General features: G+C 43.4%; 1 protein-coding gene across 21 annotated transcripts in view; it reads left to right on the plus strand.

Annotated features, from left to right (window-relative positions):
* The window catches only part of NRXN3 (neurexin 3), a 1014891-nt gene that overhangs the window by 37820 nt on the left and 957282 nt on the right, over positions 1 to 19789 (plus strand). For 20 of the 21 annotated variants that reach the window (XM_042790607.1, XM_042790621.1, XM_042790610.1 and 17 more), the window contains exon 2: positions 13294 to 14566. In XM_042790607.1, the coding sequence (XP_042646541.1) occupies positions 13858 to 14566 (709 nt within the window). In that variant the 5' untranslated portion in view covers positions 13294 to 13857. Of the gene's footprint in view, positions 1 to 7036; positions 7093 to 13293; positions 14567 to 19789 lie in introns of those variants that run through there. The other variant, XM_042790608.1, reaches the window with a different exon arrangement.

Genomic DNA, 19789 nt, shown 5'->3' on the forward strand with positions numbered 1-19789 from the left:
CCTGTTAGATGCATGTCTTTTTAGCCTGCCTTTATTTTTGACTTTTAAAAGCCCTAGAAATGTGAAAGAACATGCAGGAGTCTATAAAGCAAGCTTAAATAGTTGTACTCAGCTGATCCTTAGTGCTGGGCAGTGCTGCATACAAGAAGCCTGCCTGACTTTATGCCTTTTCCTTCCTCTGACCCTTTTAGATCTTTTGGATGACGACTGGTGAAAAATGGAGTTAAACGTACCCATTTTTACCCTCTGTGGTCAACTGCCTGCTTTTGGAGCCCCAGAGATGAGTTCTCCCTTAGGGAGGTTTGGGGGAAAAAGAGGGATTGCAGATCTGTCTGAGCAGTGCATAAGCCATGGGCTGTGATTCCAATTTAAAACACAGAGCGGCCAGTGTACAGATTCACTTGATTTGTATTTAAATGGGGAAGGTGAGTGTCCCGGTTTCCCATGCTGTATCACAGGCGGGAGGTATCATATGGCTGGGCATGGCAGTCCCTGGGGAGGTGCAGACCGTGTCAGCTCTCCGTGACTGGTGCCGAGGAGCTCAGGAGAACCTGCTGTGCTCTGAAAAGCTGTGTGGTGCTGGAGGTTGGTCAGGAGTTGAGGCAGATGAAGGCTTCCCCTCTCCCCGCCACTGCCCTGCCTTTCTCCCTGCCTGCTGAGTAAACCTGCGCCTCTTTGGGGCCGAGTCATGAGGAGTGACAAAAGAAAATCTGCTACGTTTTATAGATGCATTTTCCCTTGCTTAATTTGAAAGGGGCCTATTAATGTCATAAAGGAAGATAGGTTGCTCTTATGTTAGCTTGTCTTTTGAGTGGATTGAGCACTTTACAATTGCTAATTAAACTTTACAATGTGGCTGCTGTAGTCCTTTCTATAGCCCCTGGCCACACAAACAGGTCATGAGCCACCTTCTTTTGACTTATGCATATACTCTGACTGCTAGAACATGAATCTTACTGCATGAGGAACTACTGAACAGCAAAATATTGGCAGCCGATGGCTAGGTACCATAGATAAAAGGAGTTAAATTAATATGTGATGAAGTTACACAGGGGAGAAGTTTGGCCTAGAATCTGGCAACTGGCAGGTTGCAGGAACCATCTGTTGCCTGTAGTACCAAGTAATCATTTTCCTTAGTTACTTCTAAATCTCAGTTACTCAACACAATTTGGAAACAGTTCTGCCAGGTTATTATGAGCACTTCAGGTACCTTCCTTTTAAGTGTTGATTAGAATAAACTTTTCCCTCCATTTCTCCCTGTCTTATTTTTGTACTCATGACAGGTGTGTGGTGGGAGACTGGAGTGCTCAGTCTACCCAGGAATGAGTGCTTTCACTAGTGATTTTTTTTTTTTCCACCCACGTGTTTTAGCGATATCCTAGGCAGTGTCTCCTTAGGTGTAGAGAGAAGTTTTACTGTTTGTTCTTTCCTTGCTTGCCTTACTGGTGGACAGTAGAAGAATCGTTGTTGCTCCTGGTGAGGGGTTTTGTGGTGTTTAATTTAGAAGCTGGGGCTAATACTGCAGCATTTCTCAGTGGCTTCCAGTTTGCTATCAACTAGCAAAATCTTTATGTGGAAGAAGGAGATTAAATTGGTGCCAAAGATGAGCAAGACCCATCACTGCTGCCTCATCACCTATCTCTGGAGCCATGCAGAACTTCCCAAACAGACACTGAGCTGAATGCAGGGCTTGGAATGAAGGGGAAAAAGTGGGTGCTATTATCAAGAACGGCTCATCATGTTTTTATCAAAATAATGGCTTTTCAGATGGTGAAAACAATGTTAGCAGAAAGAATGTATTATTCAGAATGTTCAGGTTTTTTCTTGAAAGGGAAGGAAATACATTTAAAATTGATTTAAAATTAAAAGTTATACAACTGCTAGGAATGAAACTACTTATATAGCAGTCTCAGTTTTCCCACTTTTCCTATTCTATGCTTCTTTCCCAGAAGAAATAAAAAGAAACAGCAAATAATTACTGGAAGTTACTATAACCAAAGCCGGGTAAATTAGAATGTTTCATTTTTTAAATTAAAACCAGAAAATTCAATGAAAATTCCCCAATATAATAAATGTTTTTTTCATTTTCACTAGTGGATTTCATAGCAAACAATTGTCCTTTGTCATCTGTATTGCTAACCCTATGGAAATTCGTATTTAGTATGGCAAAGCACAAAATAAATCCCATGCAGATACTGTAGAGAGATATTCCCTGACCCACTATCACATCTGTACCCTGAGAAATTCTGTCCTGGGGAGCTGCAGGAATTCAAGTATTTTCCTCGCTCTCTCTTTTTTCTTTTTTCCTTTTCTATTTTTAAAATATGTGAGTTTGAATCCCGACTTGAGGAGGTCGAGTTGGGATTTTGAATTCGCAGCCCAGTCACTCAGAATGTCAATTGTCTTCCAGGGCACTGCACTGTGATTCCCAAGGCTGGAGGCTCTTTAAAAGACCATCTGACTTTTAAAGGAACATTTGCAGGAGAATATACATCTCTTAGGTCTTTCTAAATCTACAAGTGTGATTGATGTATCAATATGTAGCAATTAATGCTTAAATAAAGAGACATGTCTTCTCCAGTGGTGTTAAAACGCTCCATTAAAAGATTTGAAATAATTTCTAAAGGTGTTAATTTTCATAATGCTGCTAATTAGCTTTTTTTTTTTTTTTTCCTTCCCCTGGGCTCATATGAGGTATTAAGCTGGCTGACAGGCTTTGCTTCCTGGGTCTGTGGCCCTCGCATGCTGTCTCATTTGGGGTTTTCTGCAATGAGTTCTGATACGGGGAGAGATTAGAAGAGTGACAGGGAGAGAGTATAAGAGTGCTGGTGCAGTGCACCCAGTCTGTTTCTCAGGTGGTGAAGGGTTATTTCCTGTTACACTATTTCCTAGTGGTTTTATCCAGTTTATTTTTAAAATGTATCAGGTAATTGTGCTCTCCGCCCACCTCCCCGCGGTCATGCCCAAGTACTTCTGACAGCACAGGATGTGCTCTCTGCACTTCTGGTTTTACCTAATGTCTGCCTTGAAATAAACAAATTAATGCTTTATACTTGAATTTTGCAAAAATCCTTTTCTTTCGCACATCTTAGTATTTGTTTCTACATTTCACAGTAGCGGGTCTCTGAGGAAAAGAAATAACTAGAGAGAAAACTTATAGGGAAAAATAGTGTGAAGCACAGAAATACAATCCAGGAAGTTGTATATGAATTAAAAAACGATCATGGAACCCCTACCCTGTGTGTAACTCCTCCCACTATCTGGGCTCTTGGGCTCACGGGACTATTAGGCCTAAATTGGTCTGACCAGCAGCCTTCCATTCAAAAGAGATTCTGCTATAAGCATTGTATTTCTGCTCTGAGGATCCCTAGGGCTTGGGAGCCTCGGTAGCTTTTACCAGAGCTGTCTCACTCCTTGGTTGTGAGGCGACTGCTGTGGCAGAGCGGCAGGTTGGTTATTCCAGCCGTGCCAGCAGGCTGGGCGAGGCGGAGGGTTGCTTGGTGCACACTGACAGGTCACCACCTGGTGCTGCAGGCACAGGCCGGGCTGAAACTCCTTGGAAGCACAGTGTGCCTAACATACTTCTTATCTGTCCCATAATTGCTGGTTAATTTAGAAACTGGCCCCTATCGTGCAAAGCTACAAGCCATTTCCTTGATGATCTGGAAAGTTTTCAATATTCCGAGCCATTTAAAGTATTAGCCTTTTCCAGCCAAGACACTGATGCTTGAAGATTTTTTGCTAGCAGTCTATCTTGGCAAAGATTTCTACTTCCATTCCGCAGAACGCCAGAACTGAGAAACCTATCTACGCATAACTTCCCGTTATGTCCCCTCAATAACCCTTAGGTAGAAGTGGGGAGGGAAATGGGGTGTAGTGAATTTTGGCAGGAATTTTGTATAACAGAAGATGAGAAGAGCAGAAAGCTGGAAGAATTCAGTGATTTCCCATGGCAGGGGATTCCCAGCCTGCTGTTGTGTATATACCCACAAAAAGGAACATGTTTCTGGAGCTAGTGGTAAGGGTGGAATTTGGTTCAGAAAGCAGCACCCAGTCTCACAGGTGCTGTAGAATTTGAGTGCTTACCAGGTCGCCAATGTCTTTGCTCCCTTGTACTGGTCAGCATCAGTCACTGTCAGAGCTGTGTCAGCATGGATCCCTCACACTTCAATGCCCACGTTTAACTGGGCTCGCTGAAAGGCATTCCTGTTTGGTCCGTACACAGAGCATCAGCTATGTAAGGAGTTTAGGAACTGAGCTGAGCATTCCCTTCACTGTGAGCAGCTTACCGTACCTGTTCGCTACGTTTGGTTGGTTGTGTTTGCTTTGTGGGAAGCCGAGTAGAAATTTTTGCATGACATTATGAAGTCACAGTAAAACGTAGAGTGCTACATGTTGCATAATGGGAAAATCTACAGTAAATTTCCAGATGTCGATGGGCCTTTTATTTCCTTTTTAAGCAGACGCTGCTGATCTTCCCATGAACCAGCAGACTATATGGAATGACCTAACTGAATTGCTGGCCATACTAATGACAGGGAAGTCTGGCCAGGTGCAGTGTTCCCCTTTATGCATGTTATGTTTTTAGTAAAATAACCAAACCGATTGCATCTGTCTCCTCTCTTTGTAATACACTATCAGGACATTTAAAAAAATGCAGACTTCTCTGACTTACTGGAAATCAGGTTCAGGACTGTAAATATGTGTTGAACAAAGTGTGAATTGACTGTGATCTGTAAGTGAAAGAAAGAATGAGTTTAACCTTTCTTTTTTTTTTTTTTTTTTTTTTTCCCTAGTCTTTCCGATGGACCTTGTATGCTGTTTTTCCTTCCTTTTTAATTTTTTTTTTTAAAGAAACTACTATATGCCAGCTGGAATATAGAGGTGTTTTAGTGCTAGCTCAAGTACAGAAAATCACAATTATTGATGTGTACATGAGCAGTGTCTGGGAGCTCTGTTTTTGACTGTGTTGTGCTAGATTCTGTCACACAGAAAAGAAACTATTACTGCTCATGAAGAACTTAAATAGCGTGTGTGAAAGGAAGAAGCAGATGGATAGACAGGCAGCTGGGAAGAGCAAGGTGTTACTGGTTGGTGTACTAGGCATTAGTTTTATTTTTTTTGTTGTTTTTTATGCTCTGTACCTTTTCATAATGCTAAGTAGCTGATAGAGCAGTTCAACAGTGACTTTTTTCCTCTTCTTGCTTCAAATTTGGGAGCCCCCTACACTCCAACTGTGTTTCTCCTTTGAGGATTGCATAATACTAGGCTGTCTCTGCAGTATCAAATATGTTTTTTGGGAAAAGTAACCCCATTCTAGATTGTTAGTCTTAGGAAGAATCATCTTGGAAGCAGCCTCTTTTTCAGGCATTTATGACATGCTCAAACATCAATTTTCAGTAACGAGCGCACTTTTAGAAGACCTGATTTTTATTAAAAGAAAATAGAAATACAATGTATGAATTTTGCCATTTATCAGTAACTCCAGTACTGCAAATTCACAGAATTCCCTGCTGTGATGTGTGCAGCTCCTGGCTTTGCATTTGATATATTAGGATCTGGTAGAATAAACAATGCTTCAGATCTGTCCGAGTTTCTTGGTGGTAGAAAGGAGAGGATGCGGGGGATGGTGGCAGACCAGCTACAGAAGGAGTAAAATAAATGATAATGATTCAGAGCTCTCCAACTGTTGAATTTCAAAGTCTTTAGAAAAGCAGGTAGTCTTCATTCTCTTTTAACGATGGTGGAATTGAGGGAAGGCCAGTGTTCCCAGCGCAGCTGCCATGGGAATTACAATAAAGGCTTGTTGGGTTTTGCAGAAATTGCTCTCCTGGTTAGTACCAGCTCAGAGATGGGGGAGTCTGGTTTCTCCTGCATGGCAGTACAGAGCAATAACTGCTCAGCTGCTGCCAATGCTTCCTTTTAGCTAGTCCTTGTTAGTGGAGAGTTTGTGGTAATGGGAGTAATTAACACACTGGGAGTCATTTCTGTGTCCTGGAAGGGAACAGAAAGCCATCAGAGCAGCCCCAGACATGATTGCTCTGCAGGGTTATTTTCTCTCTCTCTTTCTTTCTTTTCCATTGTGCTTGGGTTTTGATTTTTCTTCTTTGTGTTAAGAAAGCTGGAGAGCTGAAATGGTCTGTAAATTGCATTCATGCTGAGCTTGGGCTAGGTAGGCTAGTTAAAGGTCACTCTCGAGGACTACATGGCCTCCTCTGGTTGGGTGGGGAGAGTGTTTAAGAAGGGAGTCACACTGTCCCTTGTGGCTTTTTTAACCCTTCTTCTTCCAGTGTAGATTTGAAGAGCTCTGGTTCTGAATTAAGTTTGCTTAAATAGGCCCAGGAGATGAGAACCTTGAAGGGTGATTATGATAAAATATTAAATCTTCTAGCAGCCAGATGGCTTCCCAGCCTAATAGCTCTCAAGTGTGAGGCTGTGCTGCCATGGTCCCATGCTTGTTGAACTGAGCACATTACCAGTTTGCTCATATCCCTTCTGAGGCTGCTAGTGGCATTTTAGCTGTGAGTCTTGCGAGTGTATGTGAGCTCAGCTCCCCCATGCGTAGCTACCTAGTTTGGGTGTTATACAGTGTTTCTGGAGGTGAGCTCCAAGAGTAGACTTGTCATAAACAGTCATTCTTGCCCTCCACAGATGAGAACTGGGGACAGGGAGATGAAGGTCAATGGACTTAACCTGTTTGATTGCAAACCAAGTGCTCGGTTACCAGGAAGCTGACTAACCACTTATCTACAGATCAAGACTGACAGTGTATGCATGTGCATGTGTATATCTTAATCCACTACAAGGGAGCAAAGACAAAGTAATTTTAGCTTTTTAGTCTACCTTTTAAATTTTTCTCTTCTTTTAAGAGGACACTCTTGGATTGCAGCCCTAGGCCTCCTTTTCTTGCCTTTTGCTTTGATATAGGTTTTTTGCCACTGTGTCCTAGAGAGCTGTGTGCTGAATTCAGATAAAGAGAATTGAGCAACTCCGTATCTGCTTTCAAGAATGGAAAAGCTAAGCCTGCAAGACATATCAGTGGTGGGAAGAACCAATGAGCGTAGAAGAATATGTCTTCTCCTTGGGCTTGGGGTAGGACAAAGGCACAAATGGTTCTCACAGTGATGTTAGAGACTGGCATGAATACTATATCCCTGGAAACCATAAGTGGTCACCAAGTGTTCTATGTCACCCCCAAGCCCCAATTTTAAGATGCTGGCCTTCATGCCCACATGTGTCTCTACATCCAAGATAAAGCCCCAGATCTCTCTGTTTCCTCATCCACTTCTCTCCCTGCAGATGCTGCATCTCACGAAATTCTGCCAACTTGTCGTGGTCTGAGCCTGGTCGGCAACCAACCACCGCAGCTAATCACCCTCCCTTCCCCCTCCCCACCTGGGAATGGGGGAGGGAATTAGAGGGGTGAAGGGAGACTTGCAGGCTCAGATAAGAACAGTTTAATAATGGCAATAAGACAAGAACAATGACGATGATAGGGGAAAAAAAAGAAATATGAAAAATGCAATGTACAGCGTAATTGCTCACCACCGGCTAACCAATATCCAGCCCGTTCCCGGCTAGTGATCCCGCAATCGCAGTCCCGGAAGCGAGAGAGCTCCTTCCCAACCACCCGTCCTCTATATAGTGAGCATGACGTTCCATGATATGGAATATTTCACTGGCCAGTTAGGGTCTGGTGCTGTGGCCGTGCTCCCTCCCTGCTCCCTGTGCCCTTGCGCACGGGCAGGACATGGGGAGTCGGAGAGTCCTTGAAGTCTCGGTAGCAGCTGAGAACACCAGTGTGCTATCAGCATTCTTCCCATACCAAGCCCAAAGCTAAATCCAAAACACAGCACTCACCTAGTTCCTGAAAAGGAATGTTAACTCTATTTCAGCCCAAACCACGACACAACTTCAGCAGGACCTGGGTGTGTTCAGCTCTTTGCAAGGCAAAGGCTCCATTTTCAGTTGCGCTTTCAGCCTTTTCACTAAGGAGAGCCCATCTTGCCTTACCTCTGACCCCTGCAAGCAGTGTAGTGCCACCAAACTCTCCTTGGGTAATAGAATCATACCGTCATAGAATAGCTGTCTGCTTCTATCTTCAGCCTAGTTCTTTCAGCTCAGCTCCACTGGCACCACCCCAGAGTCCTCTCCATCCCAGCAAGGGGATGATGCCAGCGTCCAGATTTATAGTTGAGATACAAACACTGCTAGAGGAATTAAAAACTAAATTAATTATTGTGGATTTCTCTAGTCTCTTGAATTTCAAAGCTTCCATGTCCCCTCTTAGTTCTCTGTAAACATCTCACCACACATCCTTGCTGAGGAGGCTGTACGATAGGAGGATTTTTGTGTTCCTTTTCTTTCCCCCCAGCAACAATAGAAGCTCACAGTTTTAATATCTGCATTTTTCATTGGAAGGGTTTTTTTGTTATTTTTTCCTCCTCCTTTTTTAGCCACAATTCATCTGGGGTTACACCAGTCAGAAATATTTCTGCTTAAGAAGTAGGAGTCTCTGTGGAAACCCACACTTAAAGCATGAGCCAAAAGGAGCCCATTGCTTACTGAAGAACTGGATGAGTGAAGACAGTCTGAATAAATACTATTAATTCCCCATTCCTCTGCTGCTGGCAAGCTTGGCTTATAATATCAATTATTGATTGTGAATTTCACTGGATCATTTCGAGCAGCATACGTCACAGAGCTGTAATGATCTGATTGCTGTGGTTTGGACTGACTGTGGGAACACACATGGATGCAGAGCCAAATTAGGGTCCTGTTTACTCCTTCCTAAAACTTCTCTGCTTCATTACGGCCTGGAGAATAGACGAAACCACTGGATTTTTTTTTTTTTCTTTTTTACAGTAAAGGCAAGGACAAGGGTCAGTTCACATGGGGTATAAATACATGGATTCTAGGTGACCAATGTATGATTTTCCCTCCACACGAAGTATAACATAATGAATAGTTTTGGTTGTGCAAGGGGTTGGCAGACTGGGGGAACTGTAAACCCTTCCCATCAGTGCATCAGTGGGATTTTATCCAGCACCCTTAAGTGTATTACTCTTAAGGATCCACAGGACTTACACAGGCTTGCACTAGGCTGCAGTGGCAGGGATTTGCAAGGGAAACCAGCCTGTCCTTGGCTTCACCTAACTCTGTTGTTCTTTCTGCACTAGGCATTGCTGAAAATTACAATTTCAAATACAAAAAAGTCCATCCCCAAGCAGCCAGAGAGGGACGTAGTGGAGGAGGGAGGGCAGGGAGTGACAAACTTGTCTCCTGCAACCTTTCTGTGTGGTTGGGTAAATAAGCTATGGAACAGCACTGTGCCCATCTTCTCACCCTCTTTCCTAAGCAGGTGCATTGCGAGACATTTGCAGAGATATTAACCCCACATACAGAGTGTGCCAGTCAGTAATTATGGAAATTAGTTGGCAATTAGATAATGTCACTCACTCTCTGCATACAGCTGATAAGCAGTTGAGAGCCACTCCAAAGCCAGGGTGAGACCCTCCCCGTGGGCTGCTGAGCAGATGGCTGTGACCTGGCATTAATAGGCTGCTCTCAACTTCGGGAGGGTGTGGGGTGGTTGGGTAGCACTTGCCCATGGCACGGTGGCGGGGCTGCCTCCCTTCCCTGGCTTGGGAAGTTGCGCAGCTCTGTCAGCCCTGTGAGTGGGACATCTCAATAGTGCAAGTGTGTGTGTTTCCTACAGTGAGTTTTGTGTGTGTGAGGTGCTGAGCCGTCTGCTCAGCACACAGGTTCCTTGCTGTCTCAGCTCTCTTGTGGGCCAGGGAGGTGCTACAGGCTGTTGGAAGCACAGTGGAGATAACTTGGTGGCTCTCTCATTCCTTCAGAGTAGCAAGTATTTAAAATGCTCTGCAAAGACCTTGCCTAGTGGTTTGTTGAAGGGCTGCTCACATCAGACTGGCTGTCTTGTTTTGTGCTGCTAAATCACATTAAGTCAAAAATATATCAGAAAATTTTTATGTTGATTTTCCATGTAAGCAATAGGTGGAATTGGAGCAGGGGCATTGCTAATTCGTGACTAGGAGAGGCAGTGTCCATCATGAAGTATTTTTCTGTCAGATCATGATGTGACAAAGTTTGAGATTTCTCAGAGATAAAATATATAAGAAAATACTATGGGATTCTATAGTTATTGTCCCAAACTGTAATGTATTGCTATGGTAGCAGTGTGCTGTATGAGACTGTTAGGGTAGTACTTATGCTAAAAATAAAATGATAAGAACAGAAAATTATTTGTTCTCAGTGTGTCTTGGAGGATCATTGTGGGAAATGAGTGAGGCACAGATTTCTTGTGTCAGGATTTACTCTCTCAAGGTTGGGATTCAGATCCAGGTCACTGCTAAAAAGGACACTGGGTTTTCTGAGCTTTTGTTGAAGACTCTGCTCCTGTGTGGTGAGGTTTGCTCTCACAGGCTGAACTGCATGAGACACAAAACTGGAATAGTGAGAAGTACTGTGGGTCAGGACTGACGTGTGCTGACAGAGCTCTGGAGGAGCCTTAGATGGCCCCAGCCTGCTAGCGGCTGGCTGTGGGCAGCCCTCCCAAAACTTCAGCTGCAGTGTCTAAAAGGCAATGAAGCACCCAGAAGTGACACCTATATTTCATGGGTTTTGTGTCTTCCTCCTCTTCTGAAACAGAACTGGCACTGTCTTCTTTCAAAACAGCTACAAAGGAATTACCTTGGCTTCTCTCAGTCAGACAAGAGAGGGATTGTATTGTTTAACCATTTCTGCCTGTTTTCCCTTGTTATCTGTGGCCTTTGTCCTCTCCTAATGAACATGTATTGATGTTACAGAAATCTGTACCATGGAGGTAGCCTGCTCCTTTTACTGCACCTTTGAAATGTCCCACGGATTGAAGTGACCCATGGAGACTGAGACTTCTTTGTGTATGTGAAAACCAGGGTTTCAGCAGCCTGGGGTTGGGAGAGATTGGTAGGCTTTTTGGACAGACGCTTGGGCTGTACATGGACATATGCATCTCATCTGTGGTTATCTATAGTGTTCACACCTGCTGCTGTGATTTACAGCATCTTTCACTGGTTCTCAGAGTTAGTCTCCTAAAACAGGGAGAGAAGAGTCGTAAGGGTGACGGCTACTTCTGATGCAGATGGTGCAACCCACCCTGCCCAGGAGACTCGAAAGCTGTGGCGCGAGCTCCTCTGCATTGGGGTGTCTGTGGGTGGTTGGTGCCATGCTGGCTTGCCTCCCTTCCCAGCTCAGGCTGAGCACAGAGCTGTCTGATGGAGCTGTGAATTTTGCGATGGTAGTGGTAAATGTTCCAGGGAACTGTGAGCTGCTGGGAACACATCACTGGCTAATTTACACACATTATTATATTCCTATTCCCATCTCATCAATAATTCCAGGCTTGGGTCATCACTTTCTCTCTTACCTCCCTCTCACTCTATTCTCCTTCTCCATAAATCATGGGCTATTTCAGTGGAGCCACTAGGGAGCACAGAGGAGAAAGGTAAATGGACAAGAGCTACATAATTTTTTTTTCCAGTTGATTTTCAAAGCACCCCCCCTCCTGCCCATCATGAACTGAGCCAACATTGTGATTACCAGGAAGACGGATAATCTGAGCATTTGGATCTGTGGTTTTTTTCATTTTACACCTCTCCTAACACCTCCTTTTTCTTCCTTCCATTCTTCTGAGCCAAGCTGTTAACAATTATAAGGAATTATCTTCCCTCTGGTTTTGACTTGATTTTATTTGTGTTTATAGCAGTTTAGCTAACACGCTCCACTCAGGCAGCTGCAGGGAACAGACCTGGTTTCCACTGGGCACAGAAAGCTCATGCTTCTCTCCAATTTGTGGGTTTTCTTTTAATTGATCCCTTTTGTTTTCTAAGTGACTTATTTTTTGTGCTGGCTAAATTTGCCAGACTGACAGCCCTGGAGACTTACGGCTTTTGCAGGTCCCTGGGGCAGGTAGGGCAGAGTCTGTGACTATGTTGAGCTCTCCCCTCTGTTGCCTAGTGATTCTCCTCCAGCTCAAGCTCTGCCCTTACCAAACAGAAACTTTTCTGCACTACCCATTTCTGCAGTGTCTGTGGGCCTCTTCCTTCAGATCAAGGTGGGTGGTGGGGTTGAAAGGCATCTGCTGGGAGCAACAGCAGCCCCAGCAACACCCATTGCTCACAGCACAAAACACTTTTCCCAAGCAAATACTGTCTCACAGTATTTGTGATCGAGTTTGTGAGATCTGTGTTCCTGCCTGCTTTTGGGAGTATGAAAGCCTTGATTCTCATCACTTCTTTTCCTGCTTTGTATCTGCGCTAATGTTATAGATTCCCAGAGCTGTTCTTGTGCCCAACCCATCTCTGTGAACAAGCACCTGTGTTCACGGAAAACTTACTTTCTTTTTAAGCAATATTTTCAAAGAATGAGTGTAGCTTGGTGCTGTCTTTACTTGTCATCTTAAAACATGCTCCTACCCCAGGCATACAGTCACCCACATGCAAATAGGCAGAAGTGAATTAAATCCCAGTGTTAACAGGTGTAACTCCTGCTCACTGATGGCAGTTGGAATTGCTAGCTGTTAGATAGGGGTGAATCTGGCCTTTTTGCTAAACCACTAGACCAGGGTAAGTGGTTAAGTGCTTAGACAGTTCTTATCATCTAAGCTACAAGTTTCCTATCATCTAAGCTGCAGGTTGCCATATATAATTTGCATAGCACATGTTTCCAGGTTGCAGAGGTCCCTGTTAGAGCCTCTGAAGTGTGCAAGATACGTAAAGTAAAAGCAGCTATTGCATGACAGGCTGACAGCAGGGTTGTCTTCTCTAATGCTTGCTTGGTGCTAGGAAGAATAATGAAAGCAGTGGAATGGGAAGTTGGGATAATGCCTTCTCTTGCCTTGTATCAACTTCTAAGCTCTAAGGAACTCTGGTCTTTGCCATAAGCATTTTCATTGAGAGGTAATTGTTACTGGGGAAGCTTCAACACCATTACTCTTAGTAAAGTCAATGAGATTGCATCCATCAAAGGAACTAAAGAATTTGGTGTGTTTTGACATTGTTCAGTGTTGTGGTGTGTGCAGGTGAGTTCTTTATTTGGTCTTCTTAGTTTTGAGGACATAGATGTCCTTGCTGCTTTGGGGGACTCTATAGCCAACTGCAGGCATGAAGAAGTGGACAGTGTATCAAGAAATGTAAATGTGTTACTGGACAAGATGTTAGTAAGCTTTCTGGTAAAGATACGGTGAGTAGTAGGAGTAACTTTTTCCTTTCTTTTCTTCTCTTGACCCCACAGGTCCTGCAAGCTCTGTGAGTGCCAAGCAGTGAATTATGGGCTGGGTAGCCACCAGTGCATCATGAAGATTGACTTTATTTCTACCCTCTCAAGGATCACGTGCTATATGAATTCACCTTCTCCTCCATCTCACTGCCACCTCTGTCGATATTGTCATCACTTCTAGGAAACCAGAATCTGAGGCTTGGGCTTCAGCTCTGCCTTTCCTTCCTCCTTGGAACAACCAGTATCACCTTTGTGTTCTACCAAAACAAATTGCTGTGAGTTATTTTGCCCTTCGCAAAAGTACACCGTCTGGAGAAGTCGTTTCATATACCCTGTACTTCTGAGATAAAAGCCTCTGGATCCTAAAGGATAGTTGAGGTCTTTCTTTGGGGAGGAGACATTTCCCCTTGGTCACGTGCACTTGCAATCTCACTTTCCACTTACTCTCCCTCTCTCTCTCTCACTCTGTGCTCTCCTCCTCTTCCTGTTGGATTTAACATTTCGTGCTGACTTCTGGGGTTCTCCTCCCAGTAGTGTGGCTTTTGTTTTTCTCCTAGGGAAGAGCAGATTCTTGAAACAATGGGCTTCACTCTGCACTCTGTCTACTTCACCTTGAAGGTGAGTTTGCTGCTGGGCTCCTTGCTGGGTCTCTGTTTGGGTCTGGAGTTCATGGGCATCCCCAACCAGTGGGCCCGCTACCTCCGCTGGGATGCCAGCACTAGGAGTGAACTCAGCTTCCAGTTCAAGACCAACGTCTCTGCTGGGCTGCTCCTCTACTTTGATGATGGTGGTGTCTGTGACTTCCTCTGTCTGTCCCTTGTTGATGGGCGCATCCAGCTCCAGTTCAGTGTGGACTGTGCGGAGACTACAGTTATCACAGACAAGCAGGTCAACGACAGCAACTGGCACTTCCTGATGGTCAGCCGCAATCACCTTCGGACAGTGCTAGTGCTAGATGGTGAAGCCAAACCAGGCGAGGTGCGTCCACAACGTCAGTATATGAATATCGTCAGTGACCTTTTTGTTGGTGGAGTCCCACTGGACATCCGTCCTGCTGCCTTGACCCTTGATGGTGTTCTGGGTGAGCCTCCGTTTCAAGGATTTATCCTGGATCTGAAATATGGCAATTCTGAGCCGCAGCTCCTGGGCAGTCAAGGGGTCCGACTGGAAATGGAAGGGCTTTGCGCAGAAAACCCCTGTGAAAATGGTGGCACTTGCTTCCTTCTGGATGGTGAGCCACACTGTGACTGCTCAGCCACCGGGTATGCTGGCAAGCTGTGTTCTGAAGGTAAGACAATACTTCTACTTCCCTGCTTCCCATTGATCTTTACATAATCCAAAGAGTTAATTTATCGCTTAGCAGGACTACGATTGAGCTCTAATTTTTGCTTGTGACTACCAGAGGAATTAAAGTTTCGCCATTCTTTTCCCAGCTGGAAGTAATGAAATGGGAGTAGATAGAGAGTATGAGCAATAGAAAAAGTACCTTTCTGAAAGTATGCTGCATTTGTAGTATGGGCAGATTTTCATCAGCAACTTACTAATAAGGGTAGAGAACATAAATTGGTAAAATACAGAAGTACCCTATGTTCGTGTTGGTAAAAGTAGTGGTAAGAAGTTATCTTAGCTATCTAGGTGAAGTCCACTATCTTATGTCCCTGAAAACTGAGTGAAATGTCTGTAAATAGGAGCCATGTATGTATGGCTAGCATAACTGATTGACAGGACACTGCAAAAGTTAGGCTATCTTTGATTTTAGTCTGTGGAAGCCCCCTGGTCCCCCTCAATTGCTTGCATAATAATTGCCAAATGGCACCTTGATTGTTTTAGCATCCTTGATTAAATTGCTTTGGGACCTGCTGAATGATCTTAGTGTTGCAAAGGGAAGAGGGATTTGAGTGTTTCTGCATTGTTTCATACTCCTTTAAAATTTGAGTCCATCCAAAATTTTCAGTCAAGCAAATCATGATAAAGTGTATTTCAGGGTTTTTTCCTTGGTCTTTAGCAATGTGTTGGTAACAAACTCTGCCTGTGCAAGAGACGTAAGTAAGTTGACTGGAAATCCCAGTGTGAATTTGAGAATCTCATCACAGCGCTTTTTATGACATTTGGGTTTAAACACAACAGTTTGAGCTTAAGCCAAAGATGAAACCTGGGCAAGAAGTTGTCCAATCTCAAGGAAGAAAAAACCTTGAAATTTTGTCAAAATAGAAATACTTGCGATAATATCTTATAACAACTAGCATTTGTTTGCTTCTTTTGACAATGAGAATGAATTAACTGGAATTTAGTATGTAGAATGTGAGAAGTGCTGAAAATAAAGTTCCTACTCTGTTGATATGTAATCAAAAATCCCTACAGAAATACTATGTAAATACAGCTCTATGTTTACGGTATACATGGAGAAGCAAGCATCTTTTTATAGGCAGGGAAGGTTTGGAAAATAAACATGACATCCATATGTACATTCATTTTAAGGTGCTTTTAATGACAACAGAAAATTTGGCTTTATATCCAAATATTACAGCAACTGTACATGACCATTAGATTGGAGGTGTGAACCTGTGAAGTGCTGGACACCAGAATTCTTCCTGGCTATTTGCTCCGCACTGATCAGGTTCAAAGCAATAACGAGCCAGAGCTATTTTCTGTGCTTGAACCATGAGTTTTGTGGAGCTGGAGAGCCTGCTGGGTGTGACCAGGCACTACAGTAGATGGACCACTGGGCCTGACCCTCACACGCTTACAGAACAAACACACCTCATGTCTAAATGTGAGTTTTGGATGATGGAAGATTTCAAGAGCCGTGTGATTATTGGACCCTGAAACATAAAGACATAAAGCCCCTTTCTGCTGTTGGACTAACGGAACCAGACTCCTCAGGGAGCTGCTCAAGACATCAACAGCATATGGTTTTCAGTGAACATCTTGAGGAAATACTGAAGTGAGTGGGGCTTCCATGTACCTGTGAGGTAATTGTGAGAGCTCTAACCAGGGCTCAAGCGGTGGAATTTCTGCATTTCCTGGGTGGGTGGAGCAATATGAAATCCACCTTCTGACAAATCCAGGGATATTTCTGTTGTAGACATCACGGATCAAGCAGTGCTATTGTTACTTTTTGAAGCCATGCGTCACCATTGCTGTTTGTTTCCTATAGTGATTCATCAGTTTCTAGCCCAATTTTCTATTAAGGGTGAGCAAAGAAGTTTGTCACGATGTACCTTTTTTAGTAAGCATTTTTAACTCACTTTTAGATGTGGTCTGTTCACTCACACAGAAGATGCTGTGCAGAGAACTTTTCCAGTGGAACAAATCTAGAGATTTCCAAAACCCGTCATCTTGTACAGTTCTTCAGTTTTGTATTACTTCATGCTGTATATTTGGTTTGTGTTAGAATTTTATAATAAGCCTTGTTTTCTGCTTCCTTTATGCTGCAGCAGTGGTGATTTCTGTGGTTAAATGCTGTTACCCAGAAATGTTACAGGGTCTGTGCAGATTGTGAAAAGAAGGGGAAATCCAGAAGAAAAGCTGTTTAGTAAGTTGAAACAAGCAGACAAAGAAAAGTGGCAAGGAAACCAAACAGGAACCAAGTTAAGTATAGTTACCTTTTTATCTGACTTTGAAAAATGTAGGGAACTCCAAAGATACTCTCTTTCAATTCCATGAGTGTGAGTGTGAGGCAGAACCTCCACTGATGAACAGTAGGATGTGGTAGGAATGGCAGAACTGAATGCAGACTCCTCCTGCCTGTGGCTTGACTGGCCATTAACCAACTTGTATTTTCTTTGTTTGCTTTTTTCCCAAGAGATTAAGATATTTGTTGTCAGAAGTATTCCATTTTGTTTTGTTTCCTTATCCTGCCTCTGGATATTTACAGAAGTAACATGGTTATTTTATTCCCAGTCTCATTTTTGAAAAAGACGTGCTCTTTCAACTGGCTATCAACAACTCCCTTTTGGAAGGGATTCTTAACTCCATCACAGGATCTATTAGTCTTTAGTCTGTGTGTGTATTTTCGTTTTGTCACCAGAGTTGGCTCTTTTACTGGGAACTGATGGGATCCAATCAATAACAATTCCTGTTTGAACAGCTAAATGCAATATGTACCTTTTTAATAATGAGTTCTCTTGACAGTGTCCAGGCCATTACTTGGCTATTGACTGATACCTATGTCTGCAGATGGTAAAACCACAGTAAACTCATTTATTCTGTTGCCAAAGAAATAAGAAATAAAGAGAGAGTGGAACCTGCTGATTCTGTATTGTGATGGAATGAAACTCCATTTACAGTATTAGGGGTTACTGTAACACACTGTGCAATGCCAGTTACGGTGAACCTTAGCAGAGAACAACCATTCCATAATGAGACAAAACTGTAAATCCTGTCCAGAATGTACCCCTGATGTGCAGAAAGATTTTTGGCACATAACGTGCACCCAGAGTTACCAGGATTGAGCATGTCATGGTAGCTACATGCCCAGATGGGTAGCTGAGCAAGTCATTGCTGGTCAATGAGAAGTATGATTTCTGCGTCTCAGTGTATACAGTGGGAGTGCAAATGCGTGCACACTTTGAAAGGTTTGGCTGTTTTGAATAAAAAGTGATACTATTTTTATTGCAGTTGGAATAAACTGGTTCACTGAATCTGACAGCTCTGTAGGGTACAAAGGATGGCTGATTTGAGTAACAATTAATTTGTATGTTTCTGGGCAGTAGTGGCATTAGACATGAGAGCTGAAGTCAGAGACACCTTCCCCTCTAGTAAACCTCATCGGTCTCTGTGGGATCAGGCTGCTGCCAAGAGAATGAGGTTCCTGTAGAATTTGAGCAGCACATACACGTTCATGTTGCTGGAAAAAAAAAAACCTCAACAAAACCTTTGGTTAATATCCCATTTCACCTTTCCCACACAAATTTTGAGAACTGTGCTGTTGTAGCAGCCAGATGAGCATGTTCATATCTGCTCATTCAGGATCACGCTGTCTTCCTTAGTCTGCAGGAAGTTCTTCCTCTGGCATTGAGGTGTAGACAGTGAGTTCACTAACGTGGACAATGTGAGTGCAACATTGTATGTACAAGAGTATTTTGGCCCAAGATCTCACCCTTCTCCCTATGCCCCTTCTGGACTTTGTGAGGAAAGGTGAACAGAAGATGTGCTTAGAAATGACATTAACTCTGCTTGTAGTTGCAGAACCAAGATGTTGATGTGATCACCAGCTTCACAAAACACCCTGCTGAAGCCTTTGTGTTGCCTGCAGGGGCTGTTTCTAAACGAAGCCTGAATAGGGACTTGATTGCACCTCTTCCCTTGATTACAGAGCAAGATTTCCTGGGGATGCTGCCTGCTGAATGACAGAGGAGCCGGTTGCTCTGTAATTATCGCACTTCTAACTGCAGCGGCAACAGATTTTTCTGTAGCCCCTCAGCTTCATTTAAAGTGACAAGTTACTGCAGGATTTATCCTCCACCTGCCCATTCGGAGCAGCCCAGTTTTGGCTGCATCTAAAGTGACTGCCTAGCTTCACTTGCAATCACTGTATCTCCCTGCCAGCTACCCCAAACTTTGTAATACTAAGGGCTAATTTGGCATTTTGCCATGAGCCTGATGGGTGCACCTTATTTGCATATGCATTTACATACATTTTGTAATCAGAAACAAATGAACATGACCATAATATTTGCTTCCACTTGCATATTCCTTGATAGATGAATATAAATTGGTTGTTGTTGAATTCACCAGCAATAAACAGCTGCAGACCCTCCATTTGGTCTTGTGCTCTGCTGTTCTAGAGGACAGCAGGCAATTCTGGGACCTACTTTGGGGGGCCCAGATTTTCACTCACCAGTGCAAAACTCTAGAATTGATGGTCTCCAAGGGCTATAGAGTAAATATTGCAAGAGGAAAATCTGCTGTTTTATGCCACTACTTATGTCCCAGCTCTGACCATTGCACAGAAAGCTGGTAAGAAAGCTTATGACTTAGTTTTGCAACAATTTGTTTTTTCCCGTCTCTTTCTCTTGCTCATTCTTCGTGGTTTATGTTCCTTTGGTTGTATTTAAAACAGTAATCTTTTTCCAGTCTCGTTGTAATTTTTTGATGCATTGCCAGATGACCAACGGAGAAAGATGATGTGTTAAGATATTAATTAACGTTTATAAAGTGTTTTGAAACTCCAAAGTGAAATGTAAGCACCATTTGTTATTCTTAATAATAAAAGTGAGCAGGAGCTGCAGGATTTCAATTTAGATCCTACATACCCCCTTCAAAGAAATGGCCCAGGACTCATCTACCCTCACCAAGCGTGGACTGCCTGCAGCTCCAGATTTAACTGGATTTGTTTTGTACCCCGCCCCCTTCCAATGCAGGGGAGCCACAGGGAGATTACAGGCCCCTGTATGGAGCGTGTCATTTATTCAAGCAGTCTAGCTGCAATACATGCTGACAGCTATATTATTCTTGTTTCACTCTTCTGTATTATAGATGACCATGAGGCTACAATCCTTTTCTGCTT

This window comes from Tyto alba, unplaced genomic scaffold (genome assembly GCF_018691265.1).
Source record: "Tyto alba isolate M040663 unplaced genomic scaffold, T.alba_DEE_v4.0 Super-Scaffold_18, whole genome shotgun sequence".
Classification (NCBI taxonomy): Eukaryota; Metazoa; Chordata; class Aves; order Strigiformes; family Tytonidae; genus Tyto; species Tyto alba.